The sequence below is a fragment of the Pteropus vampyrus genome, unplaced genomic scaffold, assembly GCF_000151845.1.
Source record: "Pteropus vampyrus isolate Shadow unplaced genomic scaffold, Pvam_2.0 Scaffold11, whole genome shotgun sequence".
NCBI classification, from domain to species: Eukaryota; Metazoa; Chordata; class Mammalia; order Chiroptera; family Pteropodidae; genus Pteropus; species Pteropus vampyrus.
The window spans coordinates 7,603,682-7,630,328 of NW_011888792.1; the positions used below are offsets into that span (position 1 = coordinate 7,603,682).

Here is a 26,647-nt window from a genome sequence, read left to right on the forward strand (position 1 = left end):
TAGTAGGTGGCAGAACTGAGACCAGAACTAGGTTTGCGTGTCTCTAAAATCATGCTCTTCACTATTATATTATACTGAGTGCAGTATAATATATTTGGAAAAAGCAATGACTTAAAACTATGCTCTTAGCCATTATACAGGGTGGAGTATGATAATTGAGAAAATCATGTTTGGTTTGTTTTTCAACATGAAAGATTTGGGCTCAACTCCTAGCATTAACTGACTTCAAAGCTTTGCATGATCTGGGCCCTGCCTTGCATCTAATCTTTTCTCTCATCTCTAGTCTAAAGTTATACACACTGGGCTCAAGTTCCACAGGCTTTTGTTCAGCTCCTTAGCAAGTTCTTTCCTTTCTTAAGGAGCTTTGCAAATACTGTTCCCTCTGGAAGGTTGTCACCTGACTGACTCATCTTTTACCTCCCATCATTTAGCATTTCCTCAGAGAGGCATTTCTCTGACCCCTAATCTAAATAAAGCATCTCCTGTTATTCTTTCATAGCACTTTGATAGTTTCATTCATAGCACATATAAACAAATGTTTTGTTATATATTTTCATATTTCATGTCTGATTCATCACACTAAGCCAGGGGTCCACAAACTATGGTCCACAAGACAAATTCAGCCTGCCCCCCTGGCAAGCCCCCTTTTTGTCAGTAAAGTTTTACTCAGCACAGGTACATTCATTCTTTTGCACATTGTTCACAGCTGCTTTCATGACTAGGGCAGAGCCAAGCAGTTGAGACAGAGACTGTATGGGTCACAAGGTCCTTTACAGAAAAAGTTTGCTGCTTTCTGAATTTTAGCTGTTTCCTACTTCCATTATGAAAGATAAAATAGGGCAAAATTCAACAGTTAGGCACTTAAACAGTTAGGCACTCTGTTTTCCAACAGTTTAATTTCTTAATGATATAAAACTTATCACATCAGCTCTGCAATATTTCATTTCACACTTTAAATCAGTATTTCTTATTCTGTAAAAACATACTCTGCTCTCTATATTGCCAAATAAACACCTGCAATGGCAGAGCAGGCTTTTACTACTTCTGAGAAAAGATGACTGTGAACCATTGTATGAGGTTCCACTAAAGAGACTAGAGTGCGGGAAGCTTCAAAAGAGCAAAGCAGTTGACATTTTTTCTTTTTAACATGTGAACACATGTGAGTTTAAAGGAAACTCAGGTTGGGGGGGGCACACTTCGTATGATGTGCTATTGCAGATTTGCTGGTTTTGATTATTAGAAGTGACCTACCTTTTTAAAACTCTCTCCCAAAATGGCTCTTATGACTACTCTTGTAGTAGATGAGAGGAGCACAGGACAAACACTTACAAGGAAGATGGCTGTTTAAGATTGTCAGTGGCATTTTAAGGTAATCACTGAAATATATATTAAAACATGGAAGTTTTTAATTTTACTAATTCCAACTGGGAGTGTTGAATTAAAGGGCCTACTGTACCTAAAGACTAGAAGAAAAGACTAAATAGATCCTAAGTTCTACAGAATAAAATCAAGGAATTCATCTTCTGGATTAAAAAAAAAAAAGATAAACTAAACTAAATTTAAATGATTTTTCTTCTTCTAAAATTATTATGACTTCTGACAGGGGTGAGACTAATAGCAATTGTAGACATAACTACATTTAAATTAAAAAAAGATGTTCAATTATTAGCTCAATGATATGGTGTTAAAACTCTTATATCCCTGTGTGAGTTTTATGTTCCTTTATAAAGTGTAATGAAAACTCATGAATTCCACTTGCAGATTTTTTTTTCTTTCTTCGTAAGCAAAAGGAAGATACAATTTCAGCAGCCTAGAAATTACCTGGTATTAATAATAAAGTATAGGTGCTAATTCGCATAATTTTTGACTGTGCCCCAAATAGATTCTAGTCCAAATAATGGGTATAACAGTCAATAGTATATGATGTTCAATATTCCAGTTTTAATTTCAATTCCAATCTATAAGCCAATTTAAAAATACTGTGGTTTTATATTGACAGAATTATTGTGTTTCAGCTTGACCAATAGCAATAAACAATGTGTAGAAAAACACTGAAGGAATCCATCATAAATCTTAGCATTATTCACCCTTTAGTTCAATTTTCAGCCAAAAATAGTTCAAGCCATACGTTTCTTAAATATAACAATTTAAGAGATAATAAACTTGAAAATTTAAAAAGTTCCTTTACCTCTTAATGGCATACTGGCTTTGACAGCATAAATAACAACTTCTACACATTATGATTTACACAATAATCAGTTCTAGTCTCACCTGCAGGTCCAAGAAGATAGAAAGGGATTATAGAGGAGATATTGTCTTTTTTGGGGAAAAATTGTAGTCTGGTGGGGTGTCTTCAGGGCTGTCTTCTTTGTTTTCCCCAGTGTAAATGGGTAATTGGGAAAAGACTCTTCTCTCCCATGGTCAAGGAAAGCCTGTTTTGTAGGTTCCATTACCTTTTGCAATGGTTGGGATCTGGCAGTACTGCAATTTCTCCCAGGAACCGTTTTTTTTTTTTTTTTTTGCTGTTTAACACCAGAATGCATGTAAACCACCCAGCTCTCCTTACAACTAGTGGCTAAATCCACTCTCCCCACGTGTGAAGAAAAACATTCAATTCACAGATATTCATGATACACAAGTCTCTGCTGAAGAGAGCATTTGGATGTATATGTCTTTAGAATAGATTAACGGTATCATGCTGATATTGTCACAGGAGTTCTAGAAAAAAATCATAGTATTATGTGTCTCTATGTTTATAAAAATCAGAGTTTAAAGAAAATAGTATGAATTAACTAATACTTGTTAATTCATAAAACATGCTTACATATTTTAAGTTACTAACATTTTATGTGGGTGTTTTCTTGGTTGATGTCAGAACATGTTAAATATTTTAGAAGTATTTCAAAGTTTATGAGAAGAATGAAAGCCATTTTTACTCAGGGTATTTAGCCTATATTATAAACCTTTTAAATGGATGACCAGAAAAGGCCTTGTGCTCATGAACATAAGAATATCTTTATGTGATGATGCGTGCAATATAGCAATGTTATGCTTATTAACGCTTAACTATTAAGCTATTTATGTTACACAAGTACAGCTCCCACTTAACATTCAGATTGAAGTAAAAAGTGTAAACTATATTTCTAAAGATAAGGTAATTTTTTTTTCTCTTTATATATGAGACCATTAGCACTTAAGCTGGCCATATTTAATTCACTAAAACGTCTCTTAACAGATGTTTGTAAGTTCCAAATGTTTTCAAGTCCCTTAACGTATCTGGGGAAAACGTAATCAATAGTCCATGTAAACAATGATATAAAAAAGTTTACCCCACTCACCTGTCTGTTACGTTCATCCATAATCCTCGTAATCTGAATCTTTTTTCTCCCCATAGTCCCCGTTTTTCTTCTCTCTCTCGTTCCTGAAATTATGTATTTTTTCCTTCCTTTTCTTTCTCTTTCCTGCTTCCTCCAAACAAATCTCCTTCTTCAGCACTTGCACTGCTCAGTTCCCAAATTCCTGCATTCGTTCCTGCTGAACAACAAAAAAATTCAATACTACTTTAAGAGCAAGCCAGTTTCATGAGAACTATCATATTCTAATTTAAAAAAAATAAATCTATATGGCAGTAAGCCTATCGAATGAATGTAAATACATATTTATTAAAAGTACATGGTATATCACATACTGGACCACATCAAGTGGAAACGGTTTGTTTTTATAATTAAACTAATCTCATAAGTAATTTATCAAGTCATTTAGATGATGAAAACTATGCTTTAAAGCCCAACACTTGAAATGTATCTTTTGCAGAGTTTATTAATATTTTTAAATAAAATTAGGTGACTATTTTCACCCTTCTGTTATGAAAAATTACCTAAATCAGAGAGTTAATGAACCTTTATGTACCTGTGTATGCTAAGTAGGGCAGCTAATTCATTGCTAAAGGGAAAACAATCTCGTGTTTTGACAGCAGAGGTGATAACGTCCCTCGTTATGCAAATAGGATGGACTATTATGAAAGTGCTATTTGATATATGTAAATGTCAACTAATTTAAACCTAAATCCTTTAATCTTATTTTTAAAAAGTCACTGTTATGAGAACACTGTAAAAAGAATATGAGAAATTTAATCTTACGTAACAAGCAGCTATCAGCAGTGAGATCTTTTCCTTTTGAAAGCCCTTAAGCTATATCTTGAATATAAGAACCGAAAAAGATAATCATTCATAGAAAAGAAATAGTGCAAAAATCAGAGTACTATTCCATTTATAATTATACTTTTTATAATAAGCCATCAGTCCTCTAACTTTAAATATTTTAAAAAGACATCATATCTCTTTGGGGAGTAAGATACAAAATTACAGAAGCTTGCTACTGGATATCTTTAGGTCATGAATTAAAATTAAAGAAATGATCAGCAATAATATAAGATAAACCCAGAGAATCCAGAATATTAAAAGTATATATTTTACTTTGTTTTAAGTTACATCTGAAAATATTCGAATGTAATGAAAAGTGAATTGCCGTGAAATGTGAAAGTTAACAAAAAAGCATTCCACAATGGCTTCTTCATTTGCAAGCAACAGCTTCAATTATTCTATCCCATCTCCTGTCAAAGAATGCAACTACTTTACACAATTGCTCAGAATTTCCCTGTTTATTTTACTTGGTGTCTGACAACCAACCTGATGAATTCCCAGATGTATTGTGTAACGTTAAGCCAATGTCCTGGCTATTAAATGGATTATTTGGCTCCAATTCGAAGTTATTGGAACAAGAAAGCTTTTACATACTAGATCTGATCATCAGCTCTTTTGATTTCTTTAATTTACTTTCTAAATTCTTTATCACTTTGAGTAATTTTTTTTAAATTTAAGTTTTCCGTGATAACCTAATTGCAGAAGCTATTATGACATAATTAGTTCTGGTGGATTAATCGCTGCTTAAACACTAAGACCAGCTATTCCCTTTTGCCCAATGTCTTTCTATTAAACTGCAGCTCGCTCCTGCTTTTGAGAACATATATATTGAGAAATGTCGTGACCACACGGTGCTCATCAAAAACTATTACTCCAGCGGTAATTTTAAATGTTGGAAGTGGTTCAAAAGTTTTAAAGAGTTATATAAATAACACACATTTGACAAACACACATGAAAAAATTAGCTATGACATTAAAATCACATTAAAATATGAAAAATCCGCAAAGCACAATTGCATCATATATTCACTGTTGCCACTGTCCATCTATTTTTAGAAGTGGTCTTAAGTATCAGTCAACTGGGCAACTTTCCTGTGTTTTCTATAGTCTTACCTTGGAAGTAAGCAGCACGTTAGAATGGTATTTCCCATGCATGTGCAAGACCCCAAAGAGACGAACAGCCTTCCTCTATCACAGAAAAGCCAACCCATGAATCCACAACAAATGCAAATGGGACAATTTCCTTTCTTTCATTTAGCTGAGGCCGGTCGCACTATCGGCTTACAGGACTATGCCTGCCTAAGCGCTTATTCACTTTAAGGTGGAAGGTCAGGGTGAACAGATTAGAGTGTGGTGACAAGGGGGGCAAGATGAGAACTTCTACGGATCCTGATTTCAAAATACAAATACCAAACACATAGAGAAACATCCCTGGAGGAAAGTCTCCTCAGAAAAACAGAGAGTTCCTGACGGACCAAACTGAGAAGAGTTCCTCCACATCACCCCCCCTATATTTCACAACTTTCGAAGGGGACACTTTGTAAAAAGAGCAGAGCAATATATATGTATTTTTTAATTCTCAAAACATGATGGGAAATATTTTGCCTCTCAAAATTTATACATATGTCAAACATATATTTAAGGTATTGATAAAAATGTCACTGAGTATATTTTCCTTTTTGAAATATGCAAGGTAATGTAGAGAGAAGCAAGTTTAAATGTCAATTATTTTCTTTTCTTCTGTAAAAATGAATATTTCTTGAAGTGTTGCCTTTGAACCTTTCTACAATGCAAAATTTGATATAGTAAATATGCATGCAGAATAATACGCAGTGATGATGTGACTGTTTTCATGAAGTAAAATGTGTCATGGAACATGTGACTTAAAACATTTGATTATGGGTCACCACATTTCAAGGCTATCAGTAAAAATTCAAAGAGTTAGGAAGGTCAACAATAGCTCAGTAGATGTTGCTTAGCATAACTACTTCTCTAACTTGATTTTTATGCAAAATTATATTGTAAGGCTGGTTTCAAGTATTAATTTGTAGGAAACAGAGAGGCTGAAAAAGAGATTATATAACTTCAATAATCTGTAAAATTGTTTTGTATGCATGTGAAGAAAAGAATATAATAGCTAAACTACACATAGAATTTCAAGTTATGCTGAAAACTTTTATGTACAATCAACCACAAGCTTAAAATAATTTCAGCAGGCTTGTTGCTACTTTTTTCCACATGAAACAAACATTCTTGGAAAATGACAGACTTCCATAGAAACAATCTGATTTCTAAAAAAATAGAAAGAAAAAGAACTGCTCTACCATAGTTACTCTCTATAGAGTTACGGTCTTCTGCATTGTTTTTCTTTTTGCCAACCTAAATACAAGAAAAATAAAATCAGGCTGCTTACTAAAAAGGGGAACTTCATTATGGCAGGCTTCTGTTCACTTTGAGTTTGGCATAAGCAGACAGATGAAGGCAAAGTGGTCTGAGACCCAAGAAGAGAAGAATTTCTTGTGGACAGATGCTAAAGATCCTTTTCCCTCTGGCTCTCTCATTTACAAACAAGTTCCCTTAAGTGATACAAACCTTCCCCTCGCTTCCCTCCCTCCTTTTTTCTTGCTCCCTTCTTCCCTCCATCCCTCCCTCCTCCTACAAATCCCTCCCAGTAACACAGAAGAGTCTTGACAGAATGGCAGGAAACACGCACAGACTGGTCAGGGAAGGATATGATGTCAGCAACCACGAACAATAAAAGGTGTAAAGGTGCTTCCTTCCCTAAACTGTTCCAGAAGTGTAAAATGGGAACCAAAACTCTTCACTTCCTTCTCTGAGCAGAACTGTCTGAGTGTGCTGTGCTGCACACCCCACACAGAGAGGCCTTTGAGAGGTTCAGATAAGGGACAATGAGAGAAATCCAGACATGGTGACAAAATTTTTAATTTCTATTTTTAAAACACCTGAGAAACATCCATTTCAGCTCTAGGTTAGTATTTTTGCATGACTGCTTTAAGAAATAAAAATTAGAAAACAAATAAGTTCACTTTGGTGAGGTAGGAGATATATCGCAATAATCATTTATCATGACTCACAAAAATAATTTGACAAAGTTAATACGGCCACATAATTTTAATTTACCCTTCAAGGCAAATGAAGAATTCTAAACAGGCAAAGAGCCAAATGAATACATTATAATTTTGGTAAAAAATAGAATCACAAAATTTTTTATCAAAATGTTGATAAAATGTAGTGTTTATTTCTTTGTCTCCATAGTTGAGAGAGAGAGAGAGAGAGAGAGAGAGAGAGGGAAAGAAAGATAAAAATACTGGGTGGAGGAAATAGGTACCTATGTAACTGAAACTCTCAAAGTTCTTTTAAAAAATTCAGACTAAGAACCAAAGTAACTAACATAAACTTTCAGTATACAGTGAAACTATTTATTTTAATAGCAGCATGATTAGGTTCTTTCTAACATGGAAATGGCAGTCTACCATAAGGTTTCTGTAGGAAGAAAACCACATATCAAGTGGATCTGAGTCATCTTCAGATTTCAATCATCTTCCCACAACACTTTGATTTAGAAATTAAACATAACCTTCAGTTATGTGTTTTGATCTTAGAGTGAAACTGCCATGCCACATTAAAAGATGTGGGAAGAAATTAATTCTCTCCTGCTAAACTTATCTCTGCAAAGCATGTATTTTGCTATAATAAGCACAATGCAGTCACTTAAATAAAAACAGCCCATGAATAATGATAAAACATTAAAATATGTGATGTCAATTTGCAAAGAAAATTCTGGTTTTCTTTTACTCATATTGGCAAATAACTTTTTCATTGACTCACATTTCCACTAACACTAGCATGTTCATATAATGTTTTATAAATCTCAAGGCCGAAAACTAAGCATACTACATTACAAAAGAAATTATACCGTTAAGTAAATACAAGATGGATACTTAGTAAGGGACAAAAAAAAAAAAAAAAAACAAACTGATCATAAGCCCAGTTACTGCAAGCTTGGTATTACTAATTCAAACAATTAAATGATTCATTATTGCTTCAAGTGGAAAACGTTGCTCATCGTGGTGCATCTAGATACATTTAACTTTCTACTTTATGATATGTTTGAAAGACATATGAGATGTCTAATTATATTTCGGTTAAAGAGAACAAGTAGAACTTTTACTTTTTTTCCCTTAAGAGGTATTCTGAACTTCAAAAGATATAATAATAATTATTTTTATTGTTACTCTAGTATGTGATGTCTCAGGAATTGGGGAATATTTCCTTGGTCCTGAAAGTCACTTCATATTTCTCCAAGTTTACCATGTATTATATAGAATGTTACATTACCCTAGCTGTGAATGCAAGCTGAGTTCATTTTAAAAACACATAGCTAAAACTCATTCTCTTAAGAGTAATAAAAGAGTAGCCATTCTTTCCCAGTGGATAAATATCATCACACAAAACAGTTATTTTCTCTATCTGTTCTAATTTAGTGTCAATCTGATGACTTCTGAGTCACCTTCAAGTTGCAATAGCATAATATCACACATACAAATAATAAATAACGTTAACTATCTTTCCTGTCACGCTCCTTCCTACCACCTGCCAAATTCCTTCCTACCTCAGGGCCTTTGCATATGCAATTCCCTCTACCTGTGAAGCTCTTCTCCTCTCTGTGTCTCCATAACTTCTTCCCTTCCTTACTGTCTCACCTTCTCAGGAAGACTATGTTCTCCTGACCATATCAAATTCTCCTAAAAGGTCTTCCTTTGTTGCACTTGTCACAATTGAAATTGCATGTCTGTCTGTCTTCCTCAATATTTATGGGCTGGGTCTGTTTTGTCTCACTTTTGTAGTCCCAGTTATCTACCCTAGTGCCAGGCATACAGAGGTAGACTATTAGTAGCATACTATTAGTGGATTAATGAATTAATTTATTAAGATTTTTATCTGTTGAGTATTTTCTTCAGTCACTATTTTTAATGACTACTATTAAGAACATTTTCATATTTTTGTTCATAGAAAAGCAGACTGATAAGCAGACTGATACCTGATAACCTGACACAATCTTTTTCATATTTATAGAACATCTCATATATGGAATAAGAATAATTTATATTGAGATGTGGAAGCTGAATGGATTTTGAAGTCAAGAAGCTCAGGGTCTGAACTCTAGCTTGGTACTTAGAAGCTGAGTGACTGACTATAAATTGATGATTGAATCCCTTGGAATTGCTGTTTCCTTGCCCTACAAAAAGTTGGGAACATACTTCTTTGCTTGCAGGATCATTACGATTATTAGATGTGGTACGTGAAGTGCTGGGTACATAGTAGTACCAGGAACTTGCCCTACTACTTCTAAGATTAATTTAGTTTCAAAACATAAATTCAGTCCTATCATACAGGAAGGCTATCAAGTGAACTGTAGTCTTTACGTACACCATAAAGACCTCACTTTGCAAAGCTAATGATGAGCAACTTCTAACAGGTAATGTTTCATTTATCCCTTAACAATAATCATTATATGAAGAAAAATTTACAATGTTATAAAAATTAAGAAATTTCTTTTAAGTATCAGTCATAGAAGAGCTTCAGGCTGCAAAAGTAGAAATAACTAGGGAAATATATCAATTTTCCCAATGACCACGGCTTCTGAAAACTCTACATTAATGCTTCTAGTCCTACTTTAATATCTTTCCCCAAGGACAAAAGGAGATGAAATGTATGTCAGAAATATAATAAGGCTAAAAAGGAACTCGTTTTGAAAACCCCTGCAATTAATTTAATAAGTGTGCTTAACCTCCCATTATCACTGACATAAGTCATTTTATTTACACAGTTCTAGAATTTAGGAGACACATACCTTTAAACAACTGTACTGCATTGTAAACAATTTAATAAACACGAGGGAAACACAGCTTCCCTGTCGCAGTTATCCATGGTATATTTTGTCTTGGACATTTTTTTTCACACTGCAGATTAAACAGCATTCTCCATTCCCCATGCCAAAATAAACTCCAAATGGTCTAAATATGTCAAAAGCCTCATGCTGTTCAACCACACCACAGTTTGTAGTCTTTCCATCATATTAAGTAATTAATTCAGGGTTCTATCATGTCTTTGTTTTCCTAATTTTTCACAACAGTGCAGCCACCACATTTTCTTTAAAGGCCACTTAGTGATGTGGCAGGGCTTACCACAAAGGTAAAATCTGAACTGTCCTTGTCACAAGCAAGAGCTACTATTTAGCATCCCAGAGTGTATTCTCTTCCCCAGCTGTAGCCTCTCAATAAGCACATGCAGCTGGATTTTTTTGTTGCTGTTATTGAACAAAGCAACTTAAGCACTGTGCTACACCAATATCAGTGAAACGAAATTGTTAGCCTTCAAAGCATGCTAGGCTTGAAGTGGGAGGTGTTGCTATTATATATTTTCATCTTATTATGACAAAATCTGAGTTCCTAGGCATCTCCCGATCCTGTCAGAATAAAATCTATGTTCATTATTTTCTTAATCTTTAACATATATTTCATTATTAAAATGGAAATACTCTACACATTTTTTTCTTAAAAGCCTGTATGTATTGGACGCCATTTCCAGCCTTACTGATACATGTGTGTGGGGGCGGGGGGGCATGTGCGTGTGCACAGAGAACATTTTCTTGCAAAACTGCAGCAAATGGAAAAAACACATTTTAGAATTTCATAATGTACAGATAAAACAATAATAATGCATTTTAAGACACTGGATTAGTTCTATTATCACTGGTAAGTAATCACAATATTATTAGACTTGATTTGAATGGTTAAAAGGACATTCGAAGTAAAGATTCTGTTTTATTCTGTATTCAAATATGCTAAATGATTGAAAGTATGTACTTGAAAATGATTTACCTCTGTTATTATTTACTTTCCCAGTTCATTTAACATTTAAAGACGACCTCAAAATGGAAGAAATACTATTGTCCTTCTGCCAATGTTTTTGTTATACATTAAGGAGGATATGCTTGATAAATCATCTGCTATTTACACAGAATGCCATTTATTTTTGTCTCTTGTTAAACTTCAGAAATGTAGAAAGTTCACGTAAAACTGTCCATGATGATAGATATAATATTCAAAATGCCACAATAATATCTTAAAATACAGATATTTGATATTGCTATTACATGTGGCTCAACATGAAACCCAGTGATTCATCAATTTTTCTATTGCTCTTCATCTCTTTTACAGCATCCTAATCAACCTAATTAAGGCTTTGTTCATCTGAAACCTCTGATGACAATTTGTTTAACTCTATCCCACTGTGGTCTTCTTATAAGGAGAATTAAATCTGATCTTCTGACAGCAATCATTAAATGATCCCAACTGGCCCCAATTAAGCCACATGGCTCACGGGCTTCCATAGAGTCAAGTGCCAAGTTCTCTGTTTCATTTACACATCATTCTTTATCTTGGTTTATTTTCTTAAAGCCAATTAAGTATGTGTCTTATCAAGTGGAACTAAATTTCCTTGTGTACACTAGCTCAAGACACGGTGCATCAACTGACTTTGCAATCACACTGAAGTATCACGCAGGACTTCTGAAGCCATTCTCTCTAGCTGTAGTGCTATTAATGAAAAAAATCTTTCTATTTACTTACACTGAAATTGACCCACATGTATCTTCTCAAAATAATGTACATGTTGAAACAGTTCTGGCTAATATAAATAATAACTTTTCATCTGACTTATTTACCATGATCTTTTAATAGAGTAGTATCGGTATTTGAGTTTAATATTCTGTTTTCTTTTTAACATTTGAAATTGTCTCTTAAAGAACAGTACCAAAGTAAGACTTCTGAAGTTAACCTCTCTTACCCTTAATTTCTGCTCTAATTTTTTCACATATGCTCAATTGTAAGTTCTGTAATGATGTTCCCAGGCCTTCCTCTGAGCGCAGGTAGCCTCAGGATTTAGAGCTCATTGATTGTGCGCTACTCCAGGGAAATGGCTGATTAAAAACAGCCTCATGAGGAGGAGTGGCTTCTATTCACATCCGGCTCATCTTATTCTAAACTTTAATTCCTGTATGAAAATTTGACCCCCAGCTTTAGCTTTGGAGAACCGCAGTTTGGACAATCCTTTACCTTAGACATCAAGGCAGAAACAGAGCTAAATTAATTCTAAGATGACTACTGTTTGACACAGCTTCTGAAGGCCTTAATCAATTACCCCGACTCCTTTCCCATGAATCTAAACAAATGCACTGTATTTTTATATCTATTCTAATTATAGCTATCACTGATCATCTGTTGGTATCTGATGCAGGCTATCTGTCAGTTCTCAGAGCAGATGGATTAGAATATATCTGTTCATCCTAATCATACATTAAAAACTGACATGTGGATAGAGATCTAGAATGGATGCAATGCATCTTATAGGTCATTAACCTTGATGGAACATGTAATTCTTTCATTACTTGACCAACAGATGTAACTGCAAAGAAAAAAATACAATGGACTTTTAAACGCACTGATGTTTGGCAACACCTAGAAAAAAAGAGTACGTGCTTTTCTTTATGAGAGCTAACTATACATACTCGATCATCTCGACTTCTCTCAAAAGAGGAAAATGCAAAATATTGACTACAAAATGCTGATCATTTAGAAAATACTTACCAACCTCACAACAAATTGACTTTTAAAAATTGTACAATAAATGTACTAAAATTTTAGTAAAGTAAAACAGACGCTGGGGTGTTGTGTTATGAAATATTTCTCACTGTATTATAGTAATCTCCAGTAAGATTTGATGTTAATTTTAGAGCATGCTTCTGCTAAAAAGGGCAAACCCTGCAACAGATTTAGTACAAAGAAGCTGAAAATATCCTGTGGAAAAAAAAAATCTGTAGTGAAATCAGCCAGCCCAAATCCTGCCATTACTCAGCACTGCAGTGACGTGCGGATGTTTGTAGTGGTTTGAGGAGCCAGCAGGGGTGGAAACTCTACGTACTCGACTCCAACATGATTGCAATTGAACCTCATCAAAGTAAGAGCTCATAATTTGTCACAGAAAACAGCCAATTAACATATGTTAGAAAAAGGCTTCATAAAGATAATATATGATTAAAGACCCAGTGCAGCTGTTGAAAATCAAAACTATGCATTTAAAAAAGAAATCTCAGCCTGAGCTTCCGTATGGTTAAACTGATAATGGCTACTATGATTTTTTTTTTTTTAAGTAGAAAAATATAATTACAGTGCTTCTTATAAGTTTAGGGTTATGGCAAGGGAGAACTGAGACTGTGGCACTATTTACTATGCCTTACTTAGTTCTATAAATAGTTGAAGCCCTTGCCAAAACTCTGTAGTTACTTTGTTATAGTGCTATTTTAAAACACAGACCTTCATTGTGAGCTAAATGGCCTTCAGGATGCACTTTGTAGTTATAGCATTCCTCTCAAAACTATATCCTCCCTTTATCTGTGCATAACTCCAGGACAAGAGGACTCTACATGACTTCGCTGGTCACTGTAAAACACGCTGAGACAGTGTAACACACAATTTTAATACTTCAGAACTTATGTCAGGGTTGGTGGTCAGGAAGGGTGAGAGTTAAATGTCAGAAATGAGATAAAGTGCACGTATGCAGTGCAGATCCTCTAACAGGATGCAATGCAGGCTACCTGCCACAGCTTTGGAACAGATGAACACGCTACTTACTATATGTATTGGCTGTGTTCATGTTATAGATTTTAAACTAAACCTCAGCTTGGACCATGTGGGCGATCGAATCCTGGCTAAACTGACTTCATTGGAGACCATGAGCCAAAATCATAATGCTCAATATTCCAGGTATCAATGAAAAAGTTTGATCGTTAGTCACAAAGACATAAATGTCAAGCATGATACGAGGTGCCAGGGACACCCCTGTGAACAAGACAAAGATGATCCTGGTCTTCACAAAACACATTTTAAAGGGCCAAAGAGGTAATAAACAAGCACACTAACATGATAATTTTAGATAGAGAAGTGCCAAAAAGCAAATACCACAGTAGAACAGGCTAGCGGGTGACTGAATATGCAAGGGCAGAGATGGATAATGCTGTCAGAAGAAGGTTATTTGAGAAGATCACATGTGAGGAGAGATCTAAACCACAGATGGAGCTAGGCAGTATTAGGAAGATGAATACTCTAGCACTCTGCCTGTCACTGTTGGTACAAACTTGGCTAGTTCATAGTTTCCTAAACCTCAGTATACAGAATGAGAATAATAGCACATAAGGTTGTATGATAAGGTGGTACATCTCAAATGAAAAAGAGAACCACATTCATTTGTAAAAATTCAGTTGGAAACAATTTTATAATTTCACTGTGTAAACTTGTTTTCTTCATTTCAGGATTACATGATTTTATAAAAATTATAAACACTTTGAAGTACTGAGAATATACTATCATGAGAATATAATAATTCAAAAGGTTTCTAAATCGATATTAATTGAATCCAAAGGTGTGACTTCCCCGGAAATGTGGATATATCATTAAAGCAATGCCCACTTATTGAAATAGTTCTTGGGAATATAAGTTTGTTTTGCAATGCTAGATATGGATAGCACCATGAACAATCTGACAAATACAATGCAAAATTTCTGCAAATGTAAAATATGGGCTATTTTATAACCAAAGAATATTTTTAAAATTATACTTATTTTTAGAAATAAACAATCTTACAACATTACTAAAAAAAAGTGAGTTATTGGGTTAGGTTGATGTAGTTCTTCTCTCATAGGGCCCAACTCCCAAGCAATCAGCAGTTTTGATTAAGATCTCAGCGATATTTGAAAATCCCAGAGTCTCACTGTATGGGAAATATTCACGTATCTTTGGACATACCCATCTAATGAGAGTAAGCTATATAGCCTCAAGCCAAACAGATTAATTTCCAACTTAGAATGAATAGATAAATTGAATCATCTAGTATTTTTTAAATTAAAGCATTTTTAAGAAGAAAAATACAAAATTTAAAGATTATGAATTTTAATAAATAGGAAATTAGAGTATCGAACAACAGACACACTTTAATTTTAAAAGTTGTAAAACAGAAATGTCTAGTGAAAAACTATAGCATTTTAAGTAAGAAGAGGGGTCAAAATTTCCTATGCAATGAAACTTTAAGTAATAATGGTTATACATTTTCAATTCTCCCTCTCCTGACATTTTTTTGGGGGGAGTGGTATAAATTTGATCCTTTATTCCATCATTTTCTTTTTATTTCTTATTATATGAACATAATTTATCAGTTTTAAAATAGGGGACATTGTATAATTCACAAAGCCTAAATCAACATGAATCTATTATTTTCATTTAGAATTGATCAAATGCTTTGAAAAAGAATCATAAATTTGAAAAGTTTCTTTTTTAATCAAAACTGTCTTCTCTCTTTTCCTAAATGAATTACAGTACAGCTATTTCTTCTAATAAGAACCAGCATAGTCTTTAATTTTATTCTTGATGCTAACCAATACTTCACATTGTACACTCACCTCCCTCCCTATCTTGTAAAATGACCTTTGGAGAACATTTCCTTTCCCCTCCCTAACCTCGTCATAATTGCCTACAAAGCAGGAATGTAAATACAAGTTTCTTCTATTTGTAGCATTCCCCACTCCATTTCTTCATTTCATCACCTTTCTTTATCTCTTTTTCCACATGTTTAGAACTGAGGGGATATGGAAAGTAAAACTGTCAAAGAGCTAGGAATAGAGGTGTTTTCAGATGAACAGAAGGTTTCCTACATTGGAACCAGGCAGGGTAGGGCATGTGTGCTGGCTCAGCTGGTTCCTAGGCCCAAGGCCTGGTGGGAGGCCCCTTATCTCAGAATGTCTACACATTCTGTTCCAGGCTATTTTCAAGGATAGACCAAGTCATCCTTGGTAGATAATACTACATGGAAAGTATTACAGTACTTCCCCTATACTAAGCTACTATGGCTCAGAAGTTACTGAGATGGACAGATTTTACCCTGATTTTCTAAAACATAGGATCTAAAAGAAAACACCCATCAGTGGAAGCTAGCTCATGACTCTCTTTAGAAATACCGAAGTGCATTCTAAAGACCACTGGTTTCTAAGGATGCTAACAAGTTATCCCTTAAAAAAAAAAAAAAGTCAAGAAATCAAAAAATTAGAAAAACAGGTTTCTTTGCAGCGGGAACTTTCATATTCTTCAATGTGCTAGATTTTAGAGCCTGGAGTATTTCCAAATTTCTCTGGAATATCCTTTGGCTAATACTAGCTTTAAAGAAAGGAACAAGCTTCTTCCTTCTGACTGCTCAATACACTGCACTGCTGAAATGCCCCAAACCAACACTTAAGCTCAGTGCTTGGCTCAAGGAACACATAATAGCATCGTTGAATAATTGATCAAACAACAGAAAAATATTCTTTTAGCTTTACAAAGAAATACAAACATGATATCAAGTGCCTAAAATTGCTCCTCTTTTGAAGTAAAAATAGTAATAAAATATTTATCACAGTGCAATTTGTTTCCAAAGCCCAAGGCACCAAGGAACACTGGAGAGCAGTGGAAGGAAAACGCTATGTGGAATCAGACTCTTGGTTGGTTCTACCACCCACGAGCTGCATGTCTTTGGGCCAGTCAGCTCTTTCGAGTCTCATTTTCCTCAGAAATATAAAGAGATCTGGGTTCAATTTCTAAAGAGCTCTTTAAAGTTCCTAAATGATATAAATTCAATAAAAGTGTAAGACAAAATAAGGTCTGAATGTTTCTACAAAGGATATAATCCTAGGAAACAATAAACTGACAAAGATGTTTAATAGCCTGGATAAATATAATAGTTTGGTTTTTTTTCCCCTTGAAATGTTGGTTCACTTCAGCTTTAAGCAATATAAGTAGTTAAGACCAAAGTTACATTATGCACTTTGGACCACTATCAATTTCAGAATTTTAATAAATAATAGCTACAAATTATAAAACACTGACACTAAAAGCTTTACATATACTGACTCTAATACTCACAATAGCCTATGAGGAAGGCACTATTATTACTTTGATTTTATAGAAAAGGAGGACCAAGAGGTTAAGCTACTTGCCCAAGGTCAAACAGTTAGTGTTAGAGCTATAACCCCTTTAAGTCCAGTCCCAGGCTCACACCACGTATTCTGCTACTTCTCCATGCTGCAAGATAATATTCAAGAGAACTTTAAATGAGGGAATCTACCTAAGAAGTACTTGTAAAATCAGTGTTCTTTAATTCATCTAACATTCTCTTATTCTTGATGACAAGAAAGAATTTACTTCACTATGCTGGTAGGAGAATAGAATGAAACTTGAGTTAGATTACTTGTAATTAGAATACCAGAATTTACTGGCTGCTCAGCACCAGTGGTTGTACCCTACTCCCTCTTTCTACAAATAGATGTGGTTGCTCACAAGGAAAACCAGGCGAATATATATGAATCAATCACAAACTCCTGAGAAGAATCATCAAAACAGGTGTCTTTCTGAAGAGATCAGGTGAGTCCACTTCATTTCTGATGAAAATGAGAATAATGCAGAGTATTTCAGGTATCTCGTCTCCAGGCTTGAGGCGGTCATCTAGCTCTCCTTCAAAATACCTTGATTAGGTTTCTAACACAGACCTAATCAATTCTGGTGTTACTCTGGTCATTATCTCTTCTTCCTCGTTATGCTCCTTCTCCTTCATCTCCTCAGATTATGGTCTATCACAATGTTCTTCTATATGCAGCAGAGTTTCTACTTTAGAATTTTTTATACATTTATCTACTTTAGAATTCTTTGTGGTTGAGGCCTCTGGGTATAATTGCGCAATTCAAGCTCTTTAAACATATCATTTTATAAATAATTTTATGGCTATCAGCTTTATAAGACACATACCTAATAAAATATACTAATTAGTTATATAAAAACAGTTGACATAATTGGCAGTGTAATTGTTGAAGAAAAATCACACACTTTGGTGTATTATGGACATTCACATCAGTTTTTTTTCACAATGTATCATGTAGCCTTGCTCTAGCAAGAGTGTGAGACAGTTGTAGTTTGTTTATTTTCAGCATATATCAGACTTCTCCTACTTTCATACATAGAACACGGTGGTACGCACATATTCATTTATGTACTTATATATGTTACTGTACTAGTTGATGAACACAGTGGGTCAGAGCCATTAAAAAACTATAATCAACAATGACACATTATAGTCAAGGCTGAATTCAGTTTAAGATGTTGAACAGTTGACTGTACAAAGTGGATGCTCAAAATGCCTCTTTTATAGCCCATGCTATAGAGGGCTTTTGGCAAAAAGAAAATCTCTGAGATTTCTAATTCGGTAAGAAGGGACCTGTTGGAAAATACTGCCTTTTGCAGAGAAGAAACGTCTGGAATAATTTTTATATCAGTGTTACTAATGCTTGTCGGTGTATCTGGTAATATAAGTGTTCTCAGAAGTGTAGGGGGTAACATTACTTTTTGATGCTAGAAAAGTGGACATTATCATCAACTAACTAGCTAACACAACAAATCAATATTTGGCCACATTCCTGAGGATTCTAAAATTCAAAATTATATAAAAATGTTCATATTTTATATTTTATGAACTGGAAAACAATGAATATAGTACAATTTCTATTCAGCTCTTTTGAAAAAATGAGTTAATTTGAATATTTAATAGATTTCCCTCTCAACTGATTATGGAGAATTTCAGGATAGACTTGGAAATTTCACTTGCCTTAAGCTGGATCTTTATGACATCCATTTAAAAATTTACCTAAATTTTTGCTATGTCAGAAAAGAGTAAAAAAAAAAATTTTTTAGTTAGTTGAAGTACATATATTTATTTTCATTCAGCCAAGGTAAGAGTAAAAAATGCCGGATATTAATACTGTCAGGGGCCATGCAAGGTCATATCGTTTTCCCCTCCTTCAGATAATACCATACCCAAATTATTTCACAAAGATTCCACCTCTCCTATTTTTAAGGCCTTCCGGAAAAGAAGCAACATAACCTTCCTCAGTAACCTATTTTGATATTTCGCAACTCACTCTCAGGAAATTCTTACTTATAGCTAATCCCTCACAGAATACTTTATTTCCAGTCCTCTTGTTCTAGCCTCTCTACAGAGAACATTTGGTGATCACAGCCTCATTTCATACACTTGAAGACTGTGTATTGAACTATATCTATTTTTGTTATTCTTTCCTTGCTATACTTTCTATGTTTTCCCCATCTTTGTAGCTCTTCAAGTCACATATGCTGTTAGCTCTGGAAGTCCCCCAACATACACAATAGGCTCTATTGTGTACTCCTATCAAATATATATTTTTAGTTATTCACGTACTACCTTAATTTTAAAGTAAATGTTTATCTTTTCATTTACTCCGATTTTGCATTTTTTCTCTTGCTAGATCTGTTTGTAGCCAACTCTTTTATGTTTTGTATTTAAAGAACTTGTTTCTCCTTGGTTTCATGATTTCTGACCACTGTTCCAGTTTACCAAGGTCACGCTTCATTCTGAGCCTATCTTTCAAGGGCCAGACTTCATACACTCTTTTTACACAGGACTTGTCAACATTTTAAAATTTAATTAGTAAATTATTCATTTCACTATTCCTTCAGCTACGATTCAAATCTGTGTAGTTTAGAGGATATTTTTTCAATTTATGAATGAAGACATCATACAGAACAAAACCAGAAGCCTTTGAAATTTGAGATTATATCTTCTTCTTCATATTCTACAGTAAAAAGGTTAAAGTATTTTCATAGGACCAGATTTTTGGGATGCTGTTAGTTCATACTCACACAGAGTGTTCCAGGATGTATAACAAATATATAACATATAACAAAATATTGTGATTTTTCCTTGTGTATATTTAAGTCTGTATGCCAGAGACTTCTTAACCATATTTCCCTGGATCATTATTTATTTTCTTTTAAAAATGTTATCACTGATAGTTACCTTCTAGACTTTCTCTAAAAATTCTTAAGAATACTAGTTTTTGCCCTGCAATGGCAATATGTTACAAGATTCCTGCTACGAAAATTATCTTAGGCTTTAGCCAGATCTCTCAAGGAGTTCTATGAAATTTGCTCTGTTCCTTATTATCATCTGATTCCACAGGTCATCATACATACCTATGTAACATTTCATGTCTGTGGCTACAAGCATGAGTTCATTTCATTGCTTAATAAAGGTAAAAAATAAAACAAAGAAGCATTCCATTCATTTTTCATTCAATAATAGCATTTTTAAAAAATTACTATGTTCTAGGCACTATTCTAAGAGACGTATTAAGGAATAAAACTGAAAAAAATTCATGCTCCGATAAAACTTACAATATTCCAGGTATTATCTATATTTACTTTCCCCTTCACATGAAAAATGGGCTATACTTTATTTTATCCTTTGCTGTTCTTGTTTTGTGTTAAAATGAATAATATGTAAATATATCTTAATTTTGATTCTTATTAAACTTTAAGCATTCTCTATTTCTTAGAACTTTCACTTCTATATTTTTAACTTTTTTCCCTTAAAATTTTTAATTTCCATTCCTCATACAAATCTTTTCTTAGCCAACCATATAATCTCCTCCATTTTCAATAGTTGTGATACAAGATAAAGTGTTCTTTGACCACTTATGCAATCCTCCATCCTCTATACTAAATTTTCTAAGTCCCCTTTAAATATTTCCAAGTCCTCCAAAATCTACTCCATTAAAATTTACCTTTTTCTATTGTTGAATTCTTCAGATCTTTAATTCCTGCTGTGGTTGGACCCTGAAATATTGTGAGTATTTGATCAATCACCAAGTTTGATAAAGAACTAAATTAATTAATGACTAATATCGGCTTTACTGAAAGAGAAAAAAATTCTAAGATATCAAGAAAGGCAACTTACTTTCATGTTTCTTGACTATATATATGTCTGGGTAAACTGTGACTGTAATATTTAGATATTTCTATTATACTAGGATGAGAACAAATGATTGATGACATTCTACTGTATAAGAAAAGATAATAGATTAGAAATAGAGTAAAGTACAGATATCAACTATACAGAATAAAATACAGTGAGAAAAATCTTTTCTTCACAATTTATGAATATAGGATCAGCCATCAAAATTACAGCAAATAAAGAAGTCAGAAGTACTGCAATGATTTCTTTGTCACAATTTCAGTTTTCATTAATATGTTGAAAAAAGTCGTGGGAGGAACAAAACAGCGAGATAAAGAACACCCCTGTGATGTGTAGCTAGAGCTATGCCAATATGCCAGGTACCAAGGTAAATTTTTCATTTATTTATGAGAACCTAAATAATAATAATTTTAAGGTGATATTCTAGATTAGCATCTCAATGGTTTTTTGAAGAAAAGCAACTTTTCTTTTCCGGCCTTGAAATTAAAGATGGGTGCAGCTCTATAATGAAATGTCTAAACTTAAGAGAGCATGTGATGCTCACCAAAGCCATCTACCCACAGAAACTTACCCTCCTCCAATCCTGCCCTACAAGAAGAGTACGATGCAGAAAGGCATGTCACCAGGAATTGTCTGGGGGAATTGACTGAGTTTTTTAGAACATCCCAAAACATAGGGTGGTTATGCTTTGTACATCCTAATGTTTTTCCTGTTTCATTTCTTTTGGATGCAAGACTTTGTAAAATCTCTTTATTGTTTTTTTGGGTTTTGTTTAGTTTTTTTTTTTTTTTTAAATCATAGCATGGAAAATGTTTCAGTTTGGATCTATTCCATTAGCCATTTGCCTTCCCTCAAAACTTTAACTATATAAGCTTAAACACTCAAACATAGGCATGTTCCATCACTTAAAATACTGTGTCTGTGTCTGTGTTATTTAAATTATATTTAAAAAATCAATGGTGAACCAATAAATTGTTGAAATTAATTTTAAAAAATCAAGGCCTATCTTTATAATTCTATTGAGAATGTGCAAAAATGAAACAGACCAATTACTAGGTAGACAATGAATGCTACACAATCACATTTAAACAAGTTTTAATATTTCTGAAATTCAATTTTTATATTTCATTCAATTTTTTGTAAGACTCATTTTCTCCACTACAAAGAGCTATCACCTACACAATATACATGTTTTTTTATATTTCTAATAAAAGATTTTATGATCTATTGAAACTAATATCTATGACTTTCTCTAATCCAGAAAATTATCATGTTAGGAGATTTATTTCAGATCTGAAACATAGAAAAAAAAGATTTAAAAATTAAAATCTGCAATTTTTGCAACTGACTCAATTTGTATTTGATATTTTATTTTTGCGAAAACAATTTTTAATCATCCTAGTGATAGTGGTAACACTGAATGAACATGTCTCAGGAATGTTATTTCTATTATTTCAATTGGATTTTGCCTGAATAAGTTTGCGCTATCATGATCAACCTGCATAGTATATTTGTTTAGAAAAAATCAAGGCACAGAAATAATACAGAACTTGCCCAACTTTATACTTCAAGTCAGAAACAAAACTAGGTTTTGAGATAACGGAACCTGACTCCAGATTTCAAATTGATTCCTCGGCTTTAATGCCACATGTGTTAGGAGGCCTTACAAAATTCTAAGAAAATATTTTTATCATCTAGTTTTTAAATTTTATGTCAAAGTCCTAAATCATCTGACAGTAAAATATGTCTAAAAATAAACCTAAAAGTTTGATTCTCACTAGAGAAGGGTGTTTCATTTTGTTTCTGTTTAGTTTTTCCACTTCATTCTTTGAAAACTGGCTTAAAGTATGTTGCTATTTATAGCTTAAATATAATACACCAAAAATACTAGGTAACTTTTTTCTCTGATTTAAATTTTATCTCTTAATGTATTTCTACTTACAATTATTTCAAGGACAATACTTTCCTTATGGTTAAGATTTTAAAGTGTTATAGGCTGCCACCAACCATTTACTTACAATTCATAGCCAGGGATAAGCTACCTCTAATTTTCCTTTTGGTGTATGCTTTAGTAATTAAACACAATAAGAAATTCTGACTATATAGATCAAGTTGACAAAGAATTGGAAATAGATGTCGCCAAAGGTTAAATTTATAGGTGAACTGATAAGAAATGCAGTGTGCTGTAATTTACTGAATATGCCTTACCTAATAAACTTCTATGTCCTTCTAATCAAATAATTCTTAAGGATTCTATGTATGAAAATAATTCACCCTGTGTACTTAAAATGACCCATTAATTGACAACAGTTTTCTAAAACTCTGCATTCACATATATACATGTGATCTTTAAAAATGTTAATGACAAGTGAATTTGCTTTAATTCCAGAAATTAACTAATTTGGACTGCTTTTAAAAGTTAAACTAGAATGTACATTACAAATAAGGAACACTGAATCGAAATGGTCATATCCACCAATATCAATGGCTCCTATAAATCCTGTTGATAACAAATTGCAAATGACCCCAGAAACAATTCAGGAAGAAAGTTTGTAAAAGTGGATCCATATTATGGGAAAAAAAAAAATGCTCTTCCTTTATAGTCATGGTTCATTTTCTGTATTGAAATATGACGTAGAAGCAACTGTAAGAAATTATGACCTGCTTAGAGCCTTTTTACTAAGCCCAACCTCCATTACATGAAGAGTCTTTATTGTAAGCATTTCAGTACAGATTATTATTGTAAGACTACAATGGCAATAAAATGTTTTAATAAGATTACGACTTTAGTATTTGTCATTATTTTTTCTATTCATTTACTTGAATCTTCTATGCAACACAATTCCCTTCTTGTGTGACAAATTCAAATGCAGTAGAAAATAAGCAATGATGCACTTGAATCTTTATTGCGAAATCTAAGAAATTGTGATAAAAATTTATGTTTTATTTTATATAATCTAAACAAATCTTAAGTGGTAATAATAATTACAAACTTGAAGTCTTTTGTAAACCATTTAATAAAAAGTTTTCTTCGACATCAAGTTTTCAACCTACATCTTCTCTATATATGCTTTCTGCTTTTTACAGCTCTGGTTATCAATTGTACAATAAAATTTGACTACAGATTAATGCCTACAATAAAAATAAAGTTGACTTTAACCCTTTATGAAAGTGCTACCACATATAAAGCGGTCCCTCATAATGACAGAAAGATGACAGCAACAATGCGTTGGAGGGAACTGTTATTTGAGAGAGCAAACAGAAAGAGAAAATCATTAAGGGATCATTTAAAAAATATTTTTGTTAGGATAAAAGAAAATTAAGCAATAAAATTCCAAAGAGAACTTTCTTTGTGCTTAACATGGTAGAAATATCATTCAAATAGTTTATCCCTGAAAGAAGATTACTTGTAACGCTGCCAAGGTCACTGCCAAGTTGTATTAATGGCCATGTTCAGTATATGTCAGTCACATGAGTTAGAGCTGCCTTCTTCTGCTTTTTCTACGCATAATGACCTACCTCTTAATGCACACTGACAAATTGAGGTGAGTGAATATGTTTTTCCAAAATATAGATGGAAGACTTCCATTCCACCACTCTTCTATTTTAATTGTACCAAACATGTGGAATGTAAAGTCTGGCAGGAAAGAGGTTTTAAATATTCTATTCTGAAAATTTAACCATTTTTGAAAATGGCACTTTGAATCTTAAAGGGAATTATTTGTGGCTGCATTGTGAATTTTCTTTCAAGAAAATTGCGCATTTCCTTACATTGCTGCAAAAACACAAAATATTTTTTAAACGTAGGAATAACATTTTTTTTTTAGTCTAGAAAATGTCATTGGAACACAGAGTTAGTAACAGAATGATTTAGTATTCAATAGTTAAGCTTTATTGTAGATTTGTAATTTTCATTTATCAATATTATTCATCATTTACAGAAGAAATGTGAGAGTCTAGGCATATTGGCTTCTGAATATACATCCACTGACTAGAGTGTAGCAGACATATTTATGTACTTAGAGTAAAAATAGATTAACACTTCTCCTTTACAGGGCTTATATTTAAATAGAATAAATCACACACTCAAATAAATGATATTCTAGGATGTTATAATAAGACTTGCTTGTAAGAGACATCTCTATTAAAAATTTACTACTTTAGTTCTGGGATACCAATTTAGTCCTGGTCTTGAGATTAGCAATATATTAAAAATATCTGGGGAATTAGCAATTTCAATTCTCAATTTGATATTAGCACTTGGCACTGATTTGTTTCCCTTATGTAATTTAATGCATCAAAACATTATTGAAATGACTGGGAAAGAAAGAAGATATAAAGAAGCACTCCACTGCTTATACATCAGCTGACCTGAACAATATTTTAAAACTATATTTAGAAAAAGATAAAAAGAGCTGAGTACGGCAACAATTCTCCATGCCAAGTTCCTCAATTACCGCTTTTCTTTTTTTCATTTAGTAACTCATCTATAAAACAATGACATTAGAAAAGGATAAAGAGAATAATTCCAGGACCTCTAGATAGAATTTTAACAGGATGATTAGATGCATAATTAGGAGACTAGATCAGACACCAATCTATAGCTTTCACATAAGATCACTATTTCTATTTTATCTCATTTATAGATGCATAATTTTTGGTAATGACTTGGATCACAAATGTATTACAAAGGAGTTTCACAAATTGGAAGTTGAATACAAACAACTATGACTTAAATTATAAAAATTAGATTCAAATATATTGCATTTATAAAGTATACACATAAAAATTGGCAATGTATAGAGTGCAAATAAATTCTAACCAGCAAACTTATAGTAACTAGTAATTGGGCATAAAGTGATGTAACTAAAATTCATATATATAGCTGAGATTTATAATCTTATTATTAAAACTTTTCCAAAGATGTTATAAAATAATTTGCTATTTTAAAAAAATTCTCCAAAAAGCAAGTAGCAGAAAGAGGTAACGGAAAGAATCTGCATGATTTAAAAACCTAATAATGGTCTATATTTGAAGTCCAAAGCTTTAATAGCCAAAAACAGTTTAGGAGAAAATAACAAACCTACTTGCAGAATTTAGTTGAATGGGTATAAATTTCTAGTTATGTCACATCTCCTACTTTGTAGAATATCGGAAACCTTATGTGGATGAAAACCATCTCCTTAAGATAAGAATTTACATTTTCACACATTTATACCTTTCTAAGTAGTAACAGTAATAAGCAATATGCTAAGTGCTTTACAGATATTATTTAATGTTTGTTGTAATTATTCTAGTCATAATAAGGTAGGTGAACTGATATACTTTGAAAACTTAAGTATGGTAACTACTCACTCCATCCTATTAACTACTAATCAGTAGTTAATTTGACTAAGTTAACTTGACCAACTTGACTAAGCACATTAAAAAAAATGCTATGAATTCACCCCCATCTACACTGATGCACAGGGCATACTGATGTGAAAAAATAAAGTTCA

At 33.2% G+C, this 26,647-nt stretch overlaps 1 protein-coding gene across 6 annotated transcripts in view; it reads right to left on the reverse strand.

The window, feature by feature from the left end:
* The window catches only part of MEF2C (myocyte enhancer factor 2C), a 146,634-nt gene that overhangs the window by 86,562 nt on the left and 33,425 nt on the right, over window positions 1-26,647 (reverse strand). For 3 of the 6 annotated variants that reach the window (XM_011377837.1, XM_011377853.2, XM_011377878.2), the window contains exon 2: window positions 3,339-3,534. In XM_011377837.1, coding sequence (XP_011376139.1) covers window positions 3,339-3,392 — 54 coding nt within the window. In that variant the 5' untranslated portion in view covers window positions 3,393-3,534. Of the gene's footprint in view, window positions 1-3,338; window positions 3,535-5,315; window positions 5,331-20,958; window positions 21,007-26,647 lie in introns of those variants that run through there. The other 3 variants (XM_011377870.2, XM_011377861.2, XM_011377843.1) reach the window with 3 other exon arrangements.